At 38.6% G+C, this 24,633-nt stretch overlaps 1 protein-coding gene across 1 annotated transcript in view; it reads right to left on the bottom strand.

Moving 5' to 3' along the window:
- Positions 1-3,190: 3,190 nt before the first annotated feature.
- The window catches only part of LOC139714840 (kinesin-like protein KIF13A), a 94,622-nt gene continuing 73,179 nt past the window's right edge, over positions 3,191-24,633 (bottom strand). Inside the window, exons 26-35 of the mRNA XM_071626493.1 lie at positions 23,756-23,999; positions 22,206-22,388; positions 21,596-21,720; positions 20,939-21,154; positions 19,225-19,278; positions 18,415-18,648; positions 15,107-15,133; positions 10,224-10,286; positions 7,231-7,641; positions 3,191-5,134 (exon numbers count right to left, since the gene is read on the bottom strand). Coding sequence (XP_071482594.1) covers positions 4,508-5,134; positions 7,231-7,641; positions 10,224-10,286; positions 15,107-15,133; positions 18,415-18,648; positions 19,225-19,278; positions 20,939-21,154; positions 21,596-21,720; positions 22,206-22,388; positions 23,756-23,999 — 2,184 coding nt within the window. The 3' untranslated portion in view covers positions 3,191-4,507. The remainder of the gene's footprint in view (positions 5,135-7,230; positions 7,642-10,223; positions 10,287-15,106; positions 15,134-18,414; positions 18,649-19,224; positions 19,279-20,938; positions 21,155-21,595; positions 21,721-22,205; positions 22,389-23,755; positions 24,000-24,633) is intronic.

Below are 24,633 nucleotides of genomic sequence, written 5' to 3'. Positions count from 1 at the left end.
ACACCTCATGATGATCCTGTTCAAACATTCATCACGCAGTTCTATTTTTCTGCTTTGAAGATGAACTTGCCTAAGTTTGAAGTTTTCCTTTTGCCCATGTAGCTACCATGTGATAACTTCTCTCAGTATCTTCAAGCGTACTTTACAAATTGAAAATTGTGAAATTGTGGATCTGGACAACAAAAATATGATGTATGGAATTCAGACAGATACAGCCCTGGAGCCCTGGCCATTGTTCAGGATTATATCAACCTACCCCTACAGATGACTCCCTTGGTGAAAATGTTGATCATGCATACTGAGCAGCAGATCACGATATCAATTTTGATCACCTGGCTGAACTCCACCTTGTTACACCCTAGGAGCCTATTCACGTCACCATTGCCACTATGATGAAAAACTTTACTTATTATCTCTACATGTAAGTGCAACATCATTTAGTTGTACTAATTCTGAACCTGGAGCAGATTTTATTGGACCCTTCAAGGGCCCTATGGGGACACTTAAAAAAAAAAAAAAAAAAAAAATTGTATCCCCTCAACCATGGAAGGATTCCTGCCAAGTTTGGGTAAAATCAGACCACAGTTTTTAAAGAAGAAAAAAAGTAAAACCTGGAAGAAAATGCACAACACACAATGGGCAAGAAACAGAATTTGACTTATTTTTCTCAAGTGATGCATCGTCTGGTATCACTGCTAAAATTCAACACAACTCTCTTTTTTAAGCTAGGTTCTTCTTTCATTACAGCGGCATGATCCATGAAATGCTTAATGATTCACTATGGGGGGGGGGGGGGGGCTAGGCAATTGATTTGAAACTTTACAAACCCATGACAGAGTAGTGACCACTACAAATTGCAATATTATATACATACATGCAGAACCATACACTCTCACTTGTGTGCATTGCTAAAATACTTTGCATCTTACCACAGAAAAAAAAACCAACAACATCCAAACATATATAATTGCACTTTTATGATGGATTACATTGAAGAATTACTCTTACACACAAACCACTGCTAATGGGTCAGTCATATTCCATTGAATCCCTTCTCACATTGTACTCTACCTGTGACTCTCAGTGTATGCCCATGTAAGTGGGTCTGTCATAACTATTTAACCACATGTTATTCCCAGCCTATACATTAAATCCATGTCATAACACCAATTGCACCATAATTTGCCTGGAAACTTGCTCATTTCGGCAAGTTTGGAATTTGGATTTTTGACAGAACAAACACACAGCAACAGCGATATAATTATTTACACATAACATGTCAGAGTTCTGTACCGAGAAAAGAGGAAAAATCTTCCTTGTTACTGCCCTACAACAGAGCACAATTTCAAAATACACACATTCTGATGTCATAAATTATGCAGAGTAATTATGTAAATGCAAATTTACATACAAGGCAGCAGCTAATCATTTCAGATAAATAGTTGTTCGTTAAGTACATGTTACATTTCATCTAGAAAATAGGCAAAGTCATTTCTCTAAAATCTTATAACACTCCATCTAAGCCCATAAAATCAATCACTTTTATATGGCATAGTGATGGAGTTACTTATTACAGGAACTTCATGTCCACTTTGTAATGTAAAATATTGGAGAGATAAGAAAAATCTCTTTATTTCATCAAGGTAAAATGCTTATACCATTTTCTTATCCTGTTAATCCTCCCTCCCTCTAAAAAAATAAAATAAAATAAAAAATCACGCACTAGAAACTTCCATGAAACATTGCATATTGAAGTAGCCACAGTGTGTGTGCAATTTTGACTCAAGATTCGATGTACCAAACACAAAAAACCTGGAAGGAAAAAACTGGAATCACCATCCCTTTCCCTCACATTTTATGCACCAATCCTAGCATATAGAGCCAATAAGAATGTGATTTGTTGAGGGAAGGGGAATAAGGGTGACCAAGGGGATGGTTCTTATTTCAAACTCTGCTGACTGACAAAGAAAAAGTGGTGATGATCAAACTTGATTTCCAAATCAAAAACAAACAAACAAAATTTACTGTAATGAAAAATGATTAGATTTCATGATGCCCGAGCAGGACTACAAAATCTTAAAACAAAAACAAAACAAAAAAATTATAAACTTGAAACATTAGCAGTTCATATGCTGTAATGCCTGATATACTCCATAGAGAACCAGTATGGGAATAGAGTGCACTCGGGCAAAATATGGTCCATAAATATTCCCTGGATTATCACACAGCTTATACCTTCAACACATGAACACAAACATCAAACACCATCATGCAAGTCAGAAGGGAGAGATTACAGCGTAAAAAAAACAAACAAAAAAACCTCACCCACTCATTATTAATCTAGCCCGATACTGATCCAAAATGATCAAGTATTCATGAGTCAGAGTATGAATCTACTCACCATATCATTAATATCAGAAGAAATTGGTGAATTAATGAGCTATGAAATTTGCTATGGTTGAATGATATCGAGGGAGGACACGTGTGGAACTAGTATTGTTGGCTAATTTGAGCTTCAACAAATGTCCTCAACTCCTCATACAATTAGAGTGACCCTCGTTATTAACTTCAGTTGGTAACTGGGATCACTATTTTTAGAAACATCCACAATAAACAAAGATTAAATTATATGGTATTATGAATTTCATGACGTGTACTATTTGCTTTTCAGGATCTAATCAACATACCTATGAGCGCCAGTTTGTAGCAATACACACTGCACCACAATCAACATTTTGCCAAAACAAAATTCATAATGATCAGCTACAGGCAATTAGTCTGCATGATACGCAACTTACTCAATAAGGGAGGCAGTCATTTTGACACAGAATGTATTTGCAACTATCGAAGAAAAAAAAATATCTTTGCTTGAATAAAATAGCTGTGTTATCTGCTATTGACCGATTCTGTGACGCGCTATGTGTATTTTTGGCATGGGCGCAGCTGGGCGCAGCCATAGTGGGTGTATCAGCCGACCCCCCCTCCGCACTCCCCCACCCCTCTCCCTACATTAGCACGCGCGCAGAATGAAAAACTGCTTTAGCCAATAGGCGTCTCGTACTGAGTGCGCGAATGCTTGCTAGTGCGCGAACCTTTGTTACAAGTGCGTGATAAACATGTTGCCCCGGGGTGGGGGAGAGCAGGGGGGGTCGGCTGATACACCCACTATGGCTGCGCCCTGTGCCGTAAAATGTCTGCTGCCCTCAACGAACTCGAATCGGTCAATAGGGTGTTATGCCTATAGCTCTTTATAATAGATACTACAAATGCACATTAGTTATCCCTTGGAGTGGATTTACTGAATTGCCTTAAGAAGTATCATTGTGCATGTCCATTGTGTGTCACAACCACAGATATAGGATGGATGATGAAATGTTAGTCTTATATTCTTCACGGGAAGGGCATAGTTCAGGAGATCAATTCCTCATTTTCTATGATGACTCTAGTAGTTACAAGTCACTCATTTACACATCTACTCAGTTTTCTTTGGAAATGGATGGTATTCACATTAATGGGGGAGGAGTAATCATCTCTATAGATTTCATAGTGGTTGAGGTAGCACTGCATTCATATTATGTAGCTGATACAATTTAGAAAAGGTTCCATGGCAATGGTCACATCTACTTTACTGCACATCACAAAACAGTTTTCTCAAGAAATTAAATGGAAAACATGATGTCTAAACAGGCAACTTTACCAATCATACACAAGTCCTATTCTAAGCTTCTTCTTTTTTTGTGTGTGATAAATACAAATAACTGTCATTATTTCACTGATACTGGTTGCATCAAATTTCAGAGGCAGTCTACAAGTCACAGCAGTGATTTGGTTCAGAATGTGTAATAACAAGCAATACTATAAAACTCCTTATCCCATAGCACTACTTGTAAATGGTGTTGATTTATCTATCAAAAATCACCTCAACTTGTAAACATGGGATATGTCGGTCATGGATGGTATGAAGATAATTTCAGGAACTGATAAAATTGCAAGAATGGAGATATCATGATTGAATTAAAATTAGTAAAGAATTAAGAGAGGCAAAGTCATATAATCCTTAATATGTAATCATGCCATCACGAGTAGCATCACCATACACAGTCTTACATGAAAGATCATTAATTGACAGAAAAATTGAAAATTGAAAGAACCACATTTATAGAGTAATATCCATGACATAGAAGCCAGATTATACTGCTGAACAAAAACCACAACAATCAGATTACTGTCACATGATATATTATGAGTGATAGAAAATGCAAGTACTCTCCACTTGTACAGCTAGCATATTATACCACCTCACAGTGTGCAACCTCACTGCAGACAGCACTGAATTTGACAATGCAGAAAGAAGGGCATGTGTCAGCTGATTTAACGGCAGTACTACTCAGATGAAAGATATCCAATGGCATGTTTGTGGAGTACTTTAGATACATGTACTTTCTTTGGGATTACTGACCTTACAACTGGTTTTAAAGAGCTAGTATTGGTCATTTGGTCAATAGAGTCAGAATTTTTGCTCTTGACACACCCACTTGGGCTGAATGAACATAGGTTGGTCTTGCTCCAGCATGCACACCTCACTGGCATAAATTGGCTCCTCTAAGCTGCATGATCCAAACGTTAAATACATGTCATCAGTACTTTCCCCTTGGTCCCCTACAACAACATTGTTATCTGATGGCTCCTCATAGCTCCTGTCATATGGCTTTAGTGGGCAGGGACCTTCCATTCCTGCTGGGGGTGCCATGTGTGTAGAATGAGTGTTCACATTCCCTCTCAGTGATGGTTTGAAACCACCTTGTACTGACACCATTGGTCCATCCCAACTTTTACTGAGGGTTGCCATGGGAGCGGAATGATCCACTGAGACAGAGGGGAGACAAGGCATCCTGCCATCTTGATGTATCCCCTCCACACAGACATCACGATCACTTGATGGTTGTTTCTTTGGGGTTGAATGATGACACATGTACTGACTCATTGCAGGGGGACTTCCATGGAAGACTTCATTCTTAGGAGGGGTGGACTTAACATCTTGGATGCAAGCAGGTGCAGATAGGCGCTTCTGTATCTTCTCTTCACTCATCTTTATTGCACGACTTCGTTTCTGGGCATAATAAAGAGTTTTTGCCTGTAGGAGATGAGAGACGAAAAGAACAAGTAGAAAATCTCCTTTTTATTGGGATGTTTAAAATTGATATGATTTCATGTGCAATCCATGTTATGTCTTCTACCTATCCTGTTGGCGAGATGAGTTCTTGAGAGCTGGCATATACACTGACACAAGAGCCAGAGTTATTTTTCTCTAATGAGAAAGTTGCCTAATACAGCATCAACATATTGCTAGTTTGTGATACAACTATCAAGGCCACAGACATTCAAAATTTCCGGTCATGATGCTCACAAACCAACAAATCTCTATAAAACAACAAGGCAGATGAAGAAATACCACTATACTGGAGTGACTTGATGACAGTCAAGATTGCTCACACATCAAAGAGTGATGAGTGCATCACATCAAGCCACAAACACAAAAGGAGACCAGAGAATATGTTATCACTCCACAACCAGTTGGTGCACTTTACACATTCCTAATACTTTCTTAAAGATTCTACACATTCTCAACAAAAATACAGAAACAGACTACAGAACATGAGACAAAAAAAAATGGAAAACTACAAATTGGAAATATCAAAGTCATGTAAACACTCTGTTGTTGTTGTTGTTTTTGTTCATCTTTTTCTGACATAATCTGTCAAAACAGATTGGAATGCATAAACCTGCTACACAGAAAGAATTCAACAGAACAAATAAACGAGCTTGCATTCAAAATTTTTGAACCTGAAATGATATTTGTTTCATAAAAGCAAAAAAAATATGCCACCTTATAGGAGAGCCAAATTCTCCTCCCCTTCATGAGTAACATAACTTCAATTTTCAGAATCTAATATAACTCTGGTCACTCCAAATATATCCTGAAAACACAAGAACCTCCACTTCCGGATCTTGTTCAAACTTTACTTTTTAATAAAATGAACCTTCAGGACATATCAAGTCACATGCAGTACCAATTCCGTTATACACTGTGAGGAGTTTTGCAATCATACTGCATGACTAGTTGTCATTTCAGGATAGTCTTGGGATACATACCTACACAGACACTTTGAGTGCGTGTTAGAGAGGCAAACTTCGTCTTGGCTGCAAACAGGTTAGATAAAAACAATAAACACTGTCACAGCAACTCTAGAAAGATTAGTGCAGCTATCACATTGTCAAACACAACAGGCAATATTAATGCTTCAATACAACTGCATCATACGAGTAATGAAACTAATATAATAAATACAAGGCAAACATGTAACACTTTGGGGTTTGAAGAGTCCATTGGAGAATGTATTGTGATGTCATAAAGAGTCCCTTGGAAGGGACATGGCATTTATTGCTCTGATCTTCATTGCCTGTCTCAAAAATGGACTCAAATCAATATGGTTAGTTGGGCAGGCTTTTTCCAGTTGGTGATGTGCAAACACAACATTCCAACATGCTCAGAGAATGAGGAAGATTTTCTGTGTATGCACCCTTCTACACAGAAGATTGTGACCAGTTTTGAGCTTGTGCAGAGTCAAGTGTGATCTTGCAACACAAATTATATGTGATGTGCATTTTATCAATAACAGTACACAGCATGTAAATATGCACACATCAAGCTACAAATGCATGAAAAAAATTTTACTAGGCAGACATAATAATGTGAACAAATTGCCCGACTTGTACATGGGCAATATACACAAACAGCATGTGAATCATATGAAGGGTGATTAGGAGCACTTTGTCCAATCCCTTCAATTACTGGGTTATTAACCCATTGAAGACGAGTCCCAAGTATACGTGGGCAGGTGTCCATGGAAAATGTGTGTTGTAGCAATATCAGCTAGTCCTCAACGGGTTAAACAATGTTTAATCATTAGAAGTGAAAGCATTGACATGAACTGCTGGGTATGATATTCTGACATTATTATATAACATTATATAATATTACATAATTATATTATCATGATATTCTACTATGATATATTCAAAACTGAAACACAACAATGAGAACATGTGATATATCAACATTAATTCTTCACAATAATAAGCAAATAAGTGCTTAATAAACTTTACAGTCATCACACACAGTTAGTGTTGTTTGAATGAAAGAGTTCTGGTGTCTGGCTTTACACGTACCTCTACTCTGGAGGCGCCCCTCTCAGGGCGTACTTCCTCCTGTACCGGTCTCAGCGGCTTTCCTCCAGACTTCCCTGTACTAGGACGCCGAGGGGTGCCCTGCCCCATCATGGCAGGGTGCAGTGGGCTCAAGGAAGGCAAGATGGGAGCACCTAGTGGGTGCATCACTTGGTGTGAGGGGCTCATCCCAATGTGGGTGTGGTTAGGATGGGCGGAGCCAACAGGGCTGGCTGCAGGGCTGGAGCTGAATTGCATGCTGCTGGGAGAGCCACAGTAGTCACTGGTCTCTGACCTGGCATCCGAAGACAGGAGGAGGGAGCGTGGCCTCGAGGCCTTGTTGACGTACACCACACCCCCTGGGGTAGGGGAACTGGGAGGAGCCAGATTGCGGAGGCTTTCCCACCTTAGGATCTGGTAGTCAAAAATTGAGTTTGGTCTCGTGACAACAAAAAGTAGCAAATGGCACAACACATTTTGAGACGCACAAGTTATTTGCACAAAATTAACTTTTTCTTTGATGAATGCTGTCACACGAGGCATGCTGTGGTAGTTGCATAGTATACTAATAAAAAAATCCATACAGTGGTAACTACAAAACCAAATGAACATTATCACACACAGGGATTGTGTATGTCAGTAACAGAATGATTATATAGGTATAAATGATATTGTATATTTAATATAGACGGAAAAAAAAACAACAATTGGAGGGAGGGGAAACATTGCAAGGGACATACATTTCCAATCTTACAACATAAGGATTCCACAACACTCAGTGAGAAATACAATTTATGGGCAGAGCAAGCAAAGTTGTGGGTATCACAAAATAACAGAAACCATACATGACAAGCGGATAGCATAATAAACAATGTACATTGAATATTTCAATTAATGTGTAATAATTGCCAGTGATTACAGATCATGCAATAGTTTGTCAAGGAATGACAAGCCATCATCACCCAGTTTAAAGGCATCAGCAAGCCATGAGGCAATGGGGAAAGGAAACATGAAGAATGAGACAAAATGCTGTTAGAAACAAGGAAAACATGTTGCACTGAGAGCAGTTATATCCTATCTCATAGTCCCAGGTACTAAAAAAATCTGTACTCAATGCAACCTCAAGTCTATCACTTCTTGCACAGGGGTCAGTTCCATATAAACATTCTTGCTTCCTTTAAAGGGGCTGGCTAGCAACTGATCAGTGGGAATCAGTGGGAATGCTTAGGGATCGTTAAAGCAACACTTACAATAATGTAGTTTGGCTCGTGAATTAACTCTGCTCATCATGGCAGTGACAAAGCATAATAGATAAGATCGAAGATTAAAGATCAAGATACATTACTGGACTTTTATTCACTATCTCATCTGAGAATTCATATTATCTTTGTGATAAGTGACTATAACTTCCTCCCATGAGACACACTTGTAAAGGTGACAAGGAAAAAAAAAATCACTATTCCATGTCTTTTAGAGATCATGGTTATTTAAAGGCACAAATGAAATAATTAATTCATCAATGCTTGCTTTAGTTTACTTCATGGACATCATGGTTGGTTTAGCATTATGAAATTACAATAATATATCTCCTAGATTTCCAGGTATACTATGATTTTCTCCAGTATGAAAACTGTAAACTTTATTTCACACTGCATTCAGAAAATTTCTGTTGTGGTCCTTACGAGGTTTTTCAAAAGGGGTCTACAATGTTTCATAATGAAACCTCAGTTTTGAGATCCTCTTAACTTCAAGGTGTTTATTTGTTTGTTTTTTACTCCATATTTTCAGTACTGTCAGTGCTTGTTATAGAGTACAGGGTACTATAATAACAATCTGCAATCACTAATATACTATCTCTGTCCACACACATCATTTGTACACTACCTCCATTCTACCACTACACCATGCTACATGTAGCAGCCATATTGCATCCATCTGGAAATTCCCCTGCATTGGTCCCCTATCACTCCGGGTGAAGACGGACAGTGTCAAGTGACATCATGAGGAGTATCAGCTAGGATTTGAACCTACAACTTTATCAGAGGTTGCAATCTTTTACTGTGATATAATGTATTTTGTGGTAAGTAATATGTGCCTTCAGGCATTCATATCTGGGGGATTGGAGATGAGGTCTACTATACTAATGACACATACTAACACCATCCCATTCAATATCAGTAACTGACCCTTACTATCACCATCCCATTCAATATAACTGACTGACCCTTACTAATACCATCCCATTCAATATCATTGACTGACCATTACTAACACCATCCCATACAATATTACTGACTGACCCTTGCTAACACCATCCCATTCAATATCACTGACTGACCCTTACTATCACCATCCCATTCAATATTACTGACTGACCCTTGCTAACACCATCCCATTCAATATTACTGACTGACCCTTACTAACACCATCCCATTCAATATTACTGACTAACCCTTGCTAATACCATCCCATTCCATATCACTGACTGACCTTTACTAACACCATCCCATTCAATATCACTGACTGACCCTTACTATCACCATCCCATTCTATATCGACTGACCCTTACTAACACCATCCCATTCAATATCACTGACTGACCCTTGCTAACACCATCCCATTCAATATTACTGACTGACCCTTACTAACACCATCCCATTCCATATCACTGACTGACCCTTACTATCACCATCCCATTCAATATTACTGACTGACCCTTGCTAACACCATCCCATTCAATATTACTGACTGACCCTTACTAACACCATTCCATTCAATATTACTGACTGACCCTTGCTAACACCATCCCATTCAATATCACTGACTGACCCTTACTATCACCATCCCATGCAATATCACTGACTGACAGTTACTAACACTATCCCATTCAATATCACTGTCAGGCATTATTCCTGATGTTGCCATTTAGAAAGTACCATTAAAGGAACTATGCAAACTTCTCTGACTGAGATTGTAACTCGGACAAACAAACCTACCCGGAAATCTTCATCAAGACAGTCCATGGAGCGACTCATATCCAGATTGCGTGGGATGGAGCCCTGCAGGGAATCATGGGATATATACAATGTTGATGGTTATGTAATATGAAATGAACATGATCCAAGGCAAGAGTAAATACACGTATGCCAAAAACTATGATATGCTAAGTGCATACTCACCATCCCATAACTGAATACACAAAAATGTGTGTGCCAGCAGTTAGTGTATACGCCAATAATGTTTAAGTACACTGTTTCAGATGAGACATATATACTGAAAATGAGATAGTTAAATTCATATGGAATGCTGTAGAAATGTGACAATTGCAACAAATAGTAATTAACAGCATATGCAATGTAACGACCATTAAAAGGATGGAGTATCGGTAGTAAATGGGGAACCTGTGATTAGATATCGCAAACCAATAGCTTCCTAAACACTGATAGTAAAAACTAAAACATAGTTCTCCAAAAGGCTCAAAATACATCTTCCACCATTAGGAATTTGCCTGCAATATCAAAAGGGTCTACCAAGAAACTTGTCTGACTGAAGCTATTTGCCAGGATAACGATCTGTTTTAGGGTATTTTGAGATTGAAAGTGAAAAATAGTTTTGATCGTAGTATACAACTTTTATTCCTGAGGCACCCTCCCCGTTCAGCGGTGGATCGGTAGAACTCTACCAGCATGTAACGATTGAATTGTGCCCTACCTGAAGCATTAAATTGTATGCAAATAACAACCTGCTGCATGTTATTCACTCTCACACAATGGATACTGCTGTGGCCCGATATATTGTAATTGATGTAATCGAATATACAAAATCATGCAGCAACCACAATTGGATATGCTCTGATACTGCAATACTTCCAGCATACCCTTTTGGGTAATATTTCGCATTTTTGTCACTACCAAACTTAAAGGGTGTGTACAGTTCTGGTCGGGATGAGGATTTAGCTTTTAACGTTTTGCGAGATATTCAGAAACCACTCTATGAGATGTCAAAGAGCATGCAATTCTTAGGGGTATCAAAAGTTTATTTGATGAAAATCGGTTTTGAAATGTCAGAAATATCCAAAAACAAGGTGAAACAAAGAGATCCTAATAAAGTTGGGGCATGTCGCCTTTTATTATTATCACTTTTGGGGATATCTCAGCCATTTGAAAACCAATTTTCATCAAATAAACATTGAATCCTTCTTAAAATCACATGCTCTTTCATATTTCATAAAAGGTTTCTCATTATCTCACTTAGGAAAGTTCAAAACATGAATCCCCACCTCAACCACTACTGTACAGTCCCTTTAACTTGTGTGATCACAGCATTATTTCACAGAATTCTTATGCATTTTAGAGTAAAATTTAACAGCTCCTGCAGGAGTAATGTATGAGTACTATGTTTTGCTCTAAAAAAATATATTTGTCACAACTGTTGACAGACAAACACGCATGAGTAAATATGACATGATATACATTCAAGTCTGCATAGATCTTTTAAGTGTGCAAAGATATTATTATAGGTCTATTACAATATCACGTAATAAGTTATTGTATCGAATGTGGCAGTTTCTTGTGGGGAAAACTGATTTTTATCTTGTTTAACATTCATGTTCCCTTTCCTGATTAAAAAAAAAAAAAAACTCAAAATCGGACTTATTCATTTATACATCAGTTGTACAAGGGAACTTAAGTTGATTTTGAGGACTGTAAAATATAAAATCTGATTTTGAAAAGAAAAAGAAGAAAAGGAGGCACAGAACAACAAATACTCTATAAATAACAAAGAATCTGAGAGTGTTTAAATAAGTGCCATGTCTTGATTGCATAATCATGAAGCCAAACAAGAAACTGCTGACATTGATACAGTGAGTGTGTCAGATACTACATGTGTGCTTGTTTCCTCTCTTTCAGAGATAGGATTGCCATGGTTTCCATGCTGCAGCCATTGATGAAATGATCATTTCTCAAGCAGGCAGTGGATACACACTAACAAGTAGCATGATTAGCCAATCCCATTTGTTTGTGATAGGCTTATGTTGTCAGCTATTTAAGAAAGATATCCCCCCCCCCATTCCAAACACAATGCTGAGGCTAATATGATGTCACTCCTTAAAGGTGATAACTATGGTCATCCCACTGCACTGACAAGCAAATTCATATTAAAAGAGCAGATCAGAGAGGTACAGTTGTACATTATATTCTCACTAGTTTAATGAAATGACCAATGCCCCACTCTGCATTAATGGCAGATTCGTCAGTTCAAGAAACTACAGATTGCATGTATGAACATAATCTGACATGTAACATTCAATGTCAATCAAATAAACATTGGTTGCAAGGTTAGTAGGCAGCAGAATAGATATCAAATGAAATAAATTAACAAGACACCATGTCAAGTGAGCTTTGAAATATGATACAAACAATCTTTTTTTAATGCAAAATCACACTCACAAATATGTTTCACTGAGCCTGATAGCCTACAATAAAATGAACATGTTATGGACAAATGAAGAAATTAGTTGGTAAGAGTTTTGATACAGCTTTAGCTCATTTCAAACAATGAGCTATAAAAATGTTGCTTTTAAAAATGCCAAGTTATCTGTACTGCCTCAAAACCACTGAGTATCAATTTCTTTGGATGGGTGAAGCAGCAATGACTATTTTCTTGTGATATGAATGTGTGTTAAGGTACTAGTGTCACAAGGTAAGATGATAATTTTAGTTCATCCATGTCTCACAAACTTTCACTCCCCTCTTGGTCCTTCACTACATGGATTGTGGCTTTCGTTTAAAAACAAAAAAAAAATCTTTCACAAAGTTTATGATATGTCCTTTGGGATGTTTGCAAAATATGTCATTCACAACACACGATACACTAAACACTCAGTAGAAATAATTGTGAATCACAAGGAATGCATGCTCCACTTGAAGATCCATCCTCTTCATATAGAAGTCAGATTTTCATGCTGCCCAATCAAACAAACTCAAAAAAGATGATAGAGAAATGTTAATTCTATGAATCTGTAGTGTTCTAGGTGGGCTGGTTTAACCCTAAAAAGACTGGGGGGGGGGGGCATAAAAGGCCCCCCCCCTCTACATTTCGCGCGATTACTCTGCAACACACAATGCTCTCGCCGCGATGTTCTATGACTTTTTTCTTTCGAGTTTCCCGCACATTTTGACACCAAATTTGTGACGCCCGGGGGTATGGTTCTGAAGTTACATAACTTTTCGTACATGCACGTGAGGCCGAAAATGGCTAAAAAATGTGATTTTGTGTGCAAAGTCAATGCAAATTGAGTTTTTTCACATGGTTCATATAAATATGCTTGTTTTTACTCTCAATGGCTAAAATTAATTTGTTTTAGGAGTATTATGCTTCAAAAAGTGTCTGCCACAAATTTTGTTTAAAAAAACAACAAAAACAAAAGGTCGAAAAAACAAAGAAATACATAAGAAATTCATAAAACAATAAAATAAATAAGAAATTAATTTTGATACCGAATTTTTTTTCAAGTACATTTGCTAAGAATGCCAAAAAGAATAATTAGACCAGAAATGAGCACTTTTGGAGCTTTATTTACTGATTTAGATCAGTCGATCAGTCGATTTCTTGCATAAATTAGCATAATTAATCAAAATAAAATAAAATAAGACTATTTTGTAAAATTTGAATACACGATCTTGTAGATTACATCGCACACTACCTAAGTCCAAATTTCCGTGGCGATCGGGCGATCCACGGCCGAGATCTTAAGGGGGTCCCTTTAGGCCCCCCCCCCCCCCAGTCTTTCGAGCTACCAAAATAGCCCAGTCTTTTTAGGGTTAATGAAAAGGATATTTCTTACAATTAGTATTGTACGTGGAATAACAACTATTGCCTATTTTGACATGAGAAAACAGAGAGTGAATGGTGAAGGTTATCTGGGTAGTTGCTTCTGACATTAGATGGTGTTGTGTGTTAACCTGTTCCTTAACAATTCCTAAAGGACATTCAATGCCCCTAAACAAGATTCTGTTTGCCAATCGACAAAGAAAGGTCAGCTTGGTAATCAGCCTGTGTGAAGTAGTCAAACAAATAGAGCGTGGGCTGGGCTCACAAATGATCTTCTTATACACTATAAGAGTATACAAATTGTGGTCAGCGAAAGTCAAAATCTAGTGAGCTCAGCCTCGATTGCTACATTAGCTTTCAAACAAATTTTGCAGCAAAACAAGCACACTACTACATTGGAAAAAGTGAATTACACAAAAATACAAGCAATCCTGAGACAGAAAAAGAACAGATACTGATTGCAGAAACTCTATTCCTTCAATCAAAGTCATTTTTCTGGTCAGCATCATACAAACATTGATTTAGGCCAAGAATGCACGCACTCTTGTGCACATTTTTGGGAATCTGTCATACTCAATTTTGTGTGTGAGTGGACGCTATGGGAGTCTGGAATATCTGGTTTCCATAATGAACTGGTAAAGAGTGTGTGGTGTGTGCATATCACTAGCAGTGTGAAATTGTGAGGATACAATGAGTTTCAACAGCCACATGGTCATGCACATTGGCTATTAACTGCTCAATGACAACACAGCAAACTGGGTGCTTTGATAAATGAAGTGTCTGTGGAATATCCTTTATACTAGTTGCTTGTGTGCTCTGATGACCTACAAATATATCATACATACATGCTTGTGTGATGAAGGTAGCAATGCCAAGACATTGAGCCTAAACACTATGACATGTATGAAGCAATGACTATTAAGAGATGAATGCTGACATGGTCAAATGATACTGCAGTGAGTACTGAGATGACCAATGCTTTTAGAACTCAAGATGATTCTATACATCATAACACCTTGACTTTGTAACAACAGTCATTACTTACATCTCTCTCAGAGTAGACAAAGTAGGGCTATAGAGTCAAGACAGCAAAAGAAAAAACAGGTCTTGATTTTTTGAATATTTTACCCAGGAATATTGTCAGAGAGATTTGCAATAGTGTGTGTAATGTAAATAGATAAAGAATGTCCATGAGAGAAATATGTCAACATGAGGTAGTTTCACTGATGTGTGGAAATGCCACACAAATGGTCATATCAAGAAACACACTTGTTGTGTCTATCATCACTGTTAGTTCCTTGATATTGCTGTTGTTGTTTTTATTGTGGTTGCTTTTCTTGATTTCCCATCCTGTTTATAGTAAACTCTCAATCTATTGACAGCTGGATTTTCACCTTTTAATTTAACCTTAATGCTTCTGTGCTGACAGGTACTACTTCATTCACTTAACACCCTGGAAATCTGATATTGATGCAAACACATATAAAGATGTGATTCACAACAAGGCAATCGCCGAATTGTGTCTCGCCCATTCGCGTACAAGGAATTAATATTTTTTATAACTCCCACAAGTTAATTGACCTGCTTATGACCTTTGACCTTGTGGTGACCTTCAACACCCTAAGGGACATTCACCATCCAAGTTTGGTCACAAACGGACAAAGGGATCAAAAGTAATAAGCCATAATCGAAACGCGCCATAAAAACTTAACATTGGGCCCTAAAAATTTGTTGACCCCTTTCTGTGACCTTTGACCTTGTGATGACCTTTAACTCCCCAAGGGACATCTACCGTCCAAGTTTGGTCACATACGGACATAGGGATCAAAAGTTATGAGCCACAATCAAAACGTGCCCTAAAAAATAACATTGGGCCCTAAAAGTTTGTTGACCCGTCTGTGACCTTTGACCTTGTGACGACCTTCACCTCCCCAAGGGACATCTTCCATCGAAGTTTGGTCACAAACGGACAAAGGGATCAAAAGTTATGAGCCATAAACGAAATGTGCCCTAAAAACTTAACATTGGGCCCTAAAAGTTTGTTGACCCCTGTCTGTAACCTTTGACCTTGTGGTTACCTTCAACTTCCCAAGAGACATCTACCATCACCCAAGTTTGATTGCCATTGTAGCAACATGTGCTGAGTTACGTGTGATAAGAGAGTCTTGCAAGTAAACTTAAACGTATGACCTCAAATGACCTTTGACCTTATCATGTGACCTCTTACGGCACCATAACATGAAGGTACCCCTAGTGCATCCATCACCCAAGTTTGATTGCCATTGTAGCAACATGTGTCGAGTTACATGTGATAAGAGAGTCTTGCAAGTAAACTTTAACGTTTGACCTCAAATGACCTTTGACCTTATCCTGTGACCTCCAACGGCACCGTAACATGAAGGTACCCCCAGTGCATCTATGACCCAAGTTAGGTTGTAATCCAAGCAACTTATGTGAAGTTATTTGTCAAAAGAGAGTCTTGCAGGTAAACTTTAATATAGACTAGAAATGTCGCTATGGCGACTGGTATGCCTCCGCCATAATGCATGATTCTCCTAATAGGTCTATAGTACATGTGGACAATGTGTGATTACATTTTCACAAAATTGGCAAAATATTAAAATGACATGTTTGTCACAAATGTATTGAATGTTTACCTTCCTTGACCTATGTTTAATTGGATGAATAGGAGAGCATGTATTTGGGGATTTAAGAACTTTAACTTGACTTTGACCATTTCATAAGTTTATGCACTGAGTAATTTTCAAGGTATGGAGAAAAAGCGCAATTTCTGTATTGAACATCATTTTCATCTGGCCTTTGATTTATAAGAGAAGCACTGTCACGCAGAACATACATAAATTCAGCATGTACTAAGTTTCAAGATAACTTGAGCCACTTCCGAGATATGGAGAAAAAAGTAAGTTCAGCACGTTCACTTGATCTTTGACCTTTTGACCTTTGACCTTCTTGGCAAAAAAAAAAATCCCAGAGAATCTCTATTGGGTTAGACATGCATACATCAAGTTTAAAAAAAAAAAAAATCCTGCTGGCATTGCATAAACATAAGGAAAATAGTAAGATTTTGAAGTATTGCCCTTGACCTTTGACCCCTGACCTTTGACCCCATGAACCCTAAATTCCCTAGATAACCACTGCCAGTCAGTAGATGCATATACACTATGTTCCATGAAGATACCTTGAACAATTTCCAAGATACAGAGAAAAAAGTGAAATTTTAACATTTTACTTGACCTTTTGACCTTTGACCTTTTGACCTCATGACCCCAAACTTTCACCAGAGAATCTTAATTGGGTAGTACATGTATACACTAAGTTTCAAGAAAATATCTTCAGGCATTGCATAGATATGGGGGAAATAGTAAAATTTTAAGCATTTGACCTTGACCTTTTGACCTTTGACCTTGAGCATGTGCACCCAAAAGTTGATAGGCACAACTTCACCCCCTAATACACATACATGCCAAGTTTCATTAGGATACCTCAAAAGGTTTTGGTAGTTACCCTGTCCACAAAATTCATTACGGACGGACGGAAGGACGGACGGACGGACGGACAACCCGAAAACATAAACTTCGTGGCGGAGGCATAAAAAGAGAGTCTTGCACATACTCTTTAATTTATGACCTCAAATGACACTTGACATCATCACATGACCTCTGACAACACCATAACATGAAGATACCCCTAGTGCTTCTATCACCCAAGTGTGGCTGCCATTGCTGTAACAGATGCCAAGTTATGCATCATAAGAGAGTCTTGCAGGTAAACTTTAACATTTGTGACGGACGACGGACGGACGACGGACGGACGACGGACGGACGACGGACGACGGACGACGGACGGACGCCATTTGGATCCCTTAGTCTCGCCTTCACCTCCGGTGGGCGAGACAAAAATACATCTGAGGGTGGCTTTCATATTCATTCCCAATCCATACAGAGCTGCTGTAATGTCTAATGTATTGTGCTTAATAGTGCATCATATACACAAAAGAGACCCACTGCTTTACTGTATTCACCATTTTCTATCTTTTTAGGCAAGCCCTCTATGAAGGGATCCTTCATGCAGCTGGTTAAGTAGCTACTATCTAGTGCATGAAAAGAAATCAAGCACTGGGAAACAGCAATGTCAATAGTAGATATCAATGATACAACTCTCTGGGCATGTTGGTGTTTTCAGAATCTACATTTTTCAGGTTGTAAGATAACACATCATAAAATCTGAGGCATCGTGACTGTGAACTCATTTTTGTGAATCTATGATTAGATATACAAGGGGACAGGTAACTCTGACTGTCTTGGCTGACACACTACAATCATTTCTACTCACTGCAATATTTGGCACACTGGACGTCTTGCGCAAATTGCGCCCTCTGCTGGCCAGTTTCTCCTTGATGATGACCTCCTGGCGTAGTCTATCGAGAGCTAGAATGCTCTCTACAGCTGAGACTCCCCTGGTGTACTTCTCAATGTACGTCTCACCGTCCGCAGTACTCCCGTTCTCCTCAGCACCAGCGGCTGCCATCAGAGCTAACGACTCGCGATCTTCTGGATCTTCCGATGCCTGGAGGGAAGGAAAATTATGAATCACTTTCTTTGAGGAAACAAGGATGCACAATGTATAACGATATGGATGTAGACATGTTAAGGCTGCAGAGACATGTTAGTGAAATCTCATAATGGCAAAAAAAAAAAAAGAAGACAATTGTGATAGTTTAGAAACATTACAAGGCCATTTCATTTCAGGTTTCTGATTAACTTTTTTGTTAAGTGTCCTCTTCCAAAGCAAAGTGGGCTGGAAGTTGTTGTTTTTTTCTTTAAAAGGGGGATTCTAAATAGTTTGGCAAAAGAGTCAATGACAGAGCATTTATCCCATACATGCCAAAACTGTTTGATTCTATTAACCCTCCCAAGATATGTCAATAACTCATGAAACTCAATGAATTGTGTAAAACTTCACAATTTACAATATTCTCCCAGAGAAAACATACACCCACACATAAACATACAAAATTAAAATCAGTTTTGAAAGCACATCAGAAATAAGTAATTTGTTCAAAAATATTAGCTATGCATGCCTGAGAGCTAAAAAGAGACAATGTTGTCTACATGACTGCAATTTTTGTTATTCAAAACTCACCTTTGGAATGTTGGAAACTATCTCATATGTCACACCACAAGCATGCACAGTGTCCTGGAAAATAAGTGCATAATGACTCAAAATTAGTTTAGAATGACTTAAAATATGTGGAAAATGAATGTAAATAATTAAGGAATGCCTCAATATAAGTGGAGAATGACTCAAAATAGGTGAAGAATGACTAAAAAAAAAAAAAGCGGAGAATGACTGGAAAGCTTGACAGCAATCATCACTGTCATCAGTAGATATGAATACACCATAAGACTTGGTGACAGACTGGATGATATAACAAGACACATACAAGCACATGTTACAACAAGTCTTCTGTTTAACATATAGAAAGACAGGGAGAATTTGTGCTGGAGTTTAGGAACGCATTATAAATTATAGTGCTAACTTCATAGAATTTTTTTTTTGTAGATTGTCTTCAAAGGATTCAATAAATATTAGTGTCTTAATGGAGTCTAAGAGGACATACGAAAGAGTGGATATGAAGCATCACACAATTTTGATGACACTGAACCGAGTGATAACACTGGGACAAAGCTGTCTTCACGCTGTAGAAAAATATGATCACTTAAACTGCCTTCAAGTTAATTCACAGGTAGAAGCCCCCAATTCGGTGGATTCCAAATACGGTGCGCCACCTATCGGTTGTAGCAAACAGGCCGATTTTCAACTTTGGGGTCGACATCGCGCTATGCAGCTAGCTAGAGCTACGCTGCAGCGCGCGCAGCAGACAGTTGTAGCTGCATGCGCAATGCACTGTTTACTGTACAATAACTGTACTGGCCTAGCGCCTGGCGATCGGTATACGCGGTAACTAGAGGTACGCGTTACGGTCGCCACAAAGCACAGCGGACTTAAAAAAGTGGCAGACCCCCCCCCCCCCCCCAAGCCCAAGGCCGGCCCAAGGCGAAAATGGCAGACCCCCAAGACCTAGCTGTCTTCCGGCGAATGCGAGTCAACGAACAGAAGAAATACCTGAATGATCGTGGCAGTCAGGAGAGGCGGGCCAAGCCAGACCAGAAGGCCAAGAAGCACAAGGAGGCTTTGGCAGCCCTGGTTGAGTCTGTTTAGAACAGCAGGTAAGTAACAATTTGGCATGTGAGATGCCTTTTTTTCCAACCAGCTTTGGTGTTGGAGTGTACATACGTCGCAACATGCAACACGGAAAAGCCAGTTTGCTGCTAATACCGTACCGTATCCATCTATCTCTCGATCTCGCAATTGATATCCGGCCGGCCCAGCCCGGGCGCCCGCCCGGCGCGGCCAGCTGAGCTGTGCTGAGCTGCGCTGCTGCATGTGCGTATTATAATGCGAGTAATTTTGATGTCGACTTTTTCCCATAAGGCATTGCAGATTTCGGCCTGTCCACTACAACCGATAGGTGGCGCACCGTATATGGAATCCACCGAATTGTATGTCATCATGAAAGGTCTCGTTTACAAAAAAAGGGTAGCTTTACACCTAATTTATTCATTTAGTAGCCCCCCAACACCCCCCCACACCCCCCTTCCTTAAAAAAAGTCTTCATATTGTTTCTCACCCAATGCTGTACAAGTCTGACAGTAATCTGTAGTCATACTCTAACACAACTGAATTTACAAACTAAAATTTCACGATCAGAGTCAAAGTCGTAACCACAGGACCAAAAGTATTTGGGATTTTGTTTTTTTACTCTAAATCACAACAGAGAAAATAACATCTGTACCCCTTTTCCAAGTCTCCTCCTGAAGGCAGTAGCAAAGCCCTGCTTCTTGTAGATGTTAACACAGATTCGTTTGCGGAGGACAAGCTCCATGGTGGCAGGGTGACTGAGCTGCACTACTGCCTTCACAATGAGGTAGATACGCTCATTGGGGTTGGTGTTACGGTTGAGGTACGGTGAGTCGTGGAGTGATGAGTCCCAGGAAGAACATGCACACACCTGGTTGGGAAAAACATCACGGCATGAGAATCAGTGTCATATTGCCAAAGGCTTATCTCATCAACACACAAGCTTTTGGCCTTAAATTAATCACTTTTATTCCAAAAGAAACAGACACAGAGTGAGGAAAAAAATTAAACTGAGTGTTCCTGCATTTACTGAATAATAGCATTGTTTGATACAAAAAGCTTGCAAGATTCTGACCTGAGATAGCAGCTGTTAGTGTTTGCAGTGACAATCATAAGACATTGTTGCCAAACAGAAATTGTATTTTGTAATTTCTGCAAGTATTCTCTCTTCTTTTATATAATGTTTACAATCAAAATGACATTTAATACAAACAGAATTACTGAAACCTAAAAACACCCAGCAACATCTGCTGTCTGTCATGTACTGTTTAAGAAATATGAAAGAAGAAGCATGAACAAAGCAGAGACTTACATCTTTTTCATAGTACTTAGTAATAGGGAGATTGACAATCTTGGTTCCATGCTCCTTGGGGAGAATGGACTGGAAGCCACAGGCATGAATGCCTTCCTTGAGACCTGATGTACCCATTTCATCGGCTGGTTGAAGAGTGAATAAAGTGAAATCATGTCCGTTAGCAGTGATCACCTACACTGCAGGGCATTACAAAGATTGCTTACATGAATTCGTGTCACGGGGGGTCGACGGCAGGAATTCATCCTCTAAAGGTTATGTACAAGAAAATTGTTTATTTGTATGTGTTTGTGCTTTACATGTGTACTAACTGTAAAAACTAGAGAGAGAGACACAGGAAATATTTTTAAATTTGATCATCAATGTTGTGGTAAAAAGTGGCTCATTCATGATAATCATGATGACCTCTAATGGTGTAAATCATTTCATATCGATGAGTACTAAGGTTTGAGATCAATCATAAATGCCTGATTATCATACACAGAATCAAATGCTTATTACACCATTTAATAGGGAAATTCCATGTTGAAATCAAGTCATAGCACAATGTTGACATATAGGGCATACTATTCATGACTATCTGCCTTTTGTACATTTGTCAGAAACTCACTCTCGATTCCAAGGAATAGTACTGGTATATGGGCCTCCATTCCTGGGGGCGGGGTCCAGTTTGCTGGAGCACCAGGTACCCCACTCTCTGGGGCTGGTACCAGGACTGCGTTCCTCTCCTCTGTTAGTGACACCCACTGGTTGATCAGACTAGCCTCCCTCTCGGTATCCTTCTGGGTTCGCCCTGTGGAGGGTGGAAGACAAAAAAGTACTCAAGCATCGCTCCCTGCTGCATCTTCTTTTTCACCTTTCTAGCTGATATGCTGAACATCGATTTCAACTGGAATCTACTTGCGTGAAGAAAACACTGCTGCACATGCATTTCAGTCTACTAATACTTGCTTTGGAATTTGCATCCCTTCAAACAAGTTTGTACCTACATCACACTGCACTCCAGAAGATGTTGTACACAACAATTCTTCGACATTAAGCTCTGCAGAAAATAATAAATATCAACTGAAAGACTTTAAAGACATAATTTACCATTTGCAGATGGAACAAAAACCCAGCATTAGTGCTTTGAAGTAGTTCTAAAATGTGAGTTAGGGATAGAAAGAACCACTGTAAAAATTTGAATCTGTATAATCAATGTTAAGTGTTGTTAAATACACAAAATGTGAACAATAGTTATAATAAAAATGTTTCCAGACTAAACCATCTATACAGTTTGGTTTAATGAGAAAACCACTGATATCTCCTTATATTTTAGGCTTTATTGCAAAAATTTCATATGGTAGGAAGTTTTGTGATACAACAGACCTACACACATGCATCAAATGCGATATCTTGAACATTTTTTAAATCACAGCTCCCAAAGGTAAACTGGACCTTTAACATGCATTACATTACAAAAAAAGAAAGGGAAATTTTCATTATACTAATTAATTATGCTAATATACAGTGTATGCATAAAATCATACATTTTGCTCTAAATCAGAAAGGAAAGCTCCTAGAATCCTAATTTTTGGAGATAGCATTCTTTGTAGCATTCCTAACAATGTACTTGAAAAAAAAAATCTGGTATCAAACTTAATTTTTAATGTATTTTATTGTTTTATGAATTTCTTATGTATTTCTCCGTTTTTCAACCTTTTGTTTTATCTTTTTTTTTTTGCAAAATTTATGACAGAACCTTTTCCAAGCATAATTATGCTAAAATTAATTGATTTCAGCCTATGAAAGTGAAAATAATCATATCTTTATGAATAAGGTGAGAAAATGCCATTTGCATAGACTTTACACACAAAGTCGCGTTTTTGAGCCATTTTCGGTCCGACAGGCATGTGTATAAAAGGTTGTGCAGCGTTGTAACGGTATGCGCGATTTTCACGAAAATGGTGTCAAAAGATGCGCGAGACTTGAAAGTAAAAAGTCAGCGAATGGCACGGTCAAAAAATTTCGCGCGGCGGAATAGTCGCTAAAAATGTCGAGGGGGGTTTGATTCAAACCCCCCCCCCCCCCCGGCCTTTTTAGGGTTAATAGTTTCTTATTGTTGTTGTACTATCCTCTATCTTACATCAACCGCTCAATGATAAAGACATGCTACTATACCTGGTTTATGCATGATCTTATGGATCTGTTCATCAAGGTATTCTCTTCTCTTCATGAGGGCGTCTGACCATCTCTCCCGTAACTTTGTAAGGTCGCCCTCTTGGTAGCTGTCTAGTCCCTTCTGGAGCTTGGAGCGGGCACACACACTGCCCACAGAAATGGACGTGATGGCCTCACAAATAATGGGAAGAGTGCCTGAGTTCTGGACGGGTTTGACTCGGACAACAATTCTTCTTGAGTAGCCCTTGGAAAATAAGAAGTATGTAAGCAAACATTATAGTGTATACTACATTGCATAACACCTTTCTATCCTAACCATAATGTCTGTGGCAATCCACTAAGACTATTATGAGTTTATCCACTAAGACTATTATGAGTTTAATACTGAAACTCTAGTTTGCTTTATCAATTGTTGCAATATTGGACTAGATTAAGGGAAACTTCAGACATGCATTATGCTTTTCACAAACATACTTTGAGACTACAGTGAATTGTATGCAGAATACTTAAAATTTCATACAATGTCATGCATATAAACAAAAACTCCAGTCAGCAAATATATTGAATATTTTTCGTCCACTTTTCCATGTCACAATCTTTCACCACGTTGAAAGTGATGATTCATCACATGATGAAGCAATCTTCACATTCCTTTGTTTTTACATACCGGTAAACCTACAGAGGTAAACTTGTATTCTTTGCATCAATCTGTTCTTGTGCTGAAATTACCGGTATAATGAAGACTTGCAAGTTGCTGAATGATCAATCTGAATTCACATTTACAGTATTTCTGTGTACAAATGAATAATAGTGTTGTGATGACATCCTCATCTTGTCTACTCAGCATGTGTGGTTGCAACCGATGTCATTGGTTTGTG

The sequence above is a fragment of the Diadema antillarum genome, unplaced genomic scaffold (genome assembly GCF_040938485.1).
Source record: "Diadema antillarum isolate AM-2024a unplaced genomic scaffold, OU_Dant_1.0 scf00000045, whole genome shotgun sequence".
NCBI lineage: Eukaryota > Metazoa > Echinodermata > Echinoidea > Diadematoida > Diadematidae > Diadema > Diadema antillarum.
Note: the sequence above shows the minus strand (reverse complement) of the source record. Positions and strands in the feature narration are given on the sequence as shown.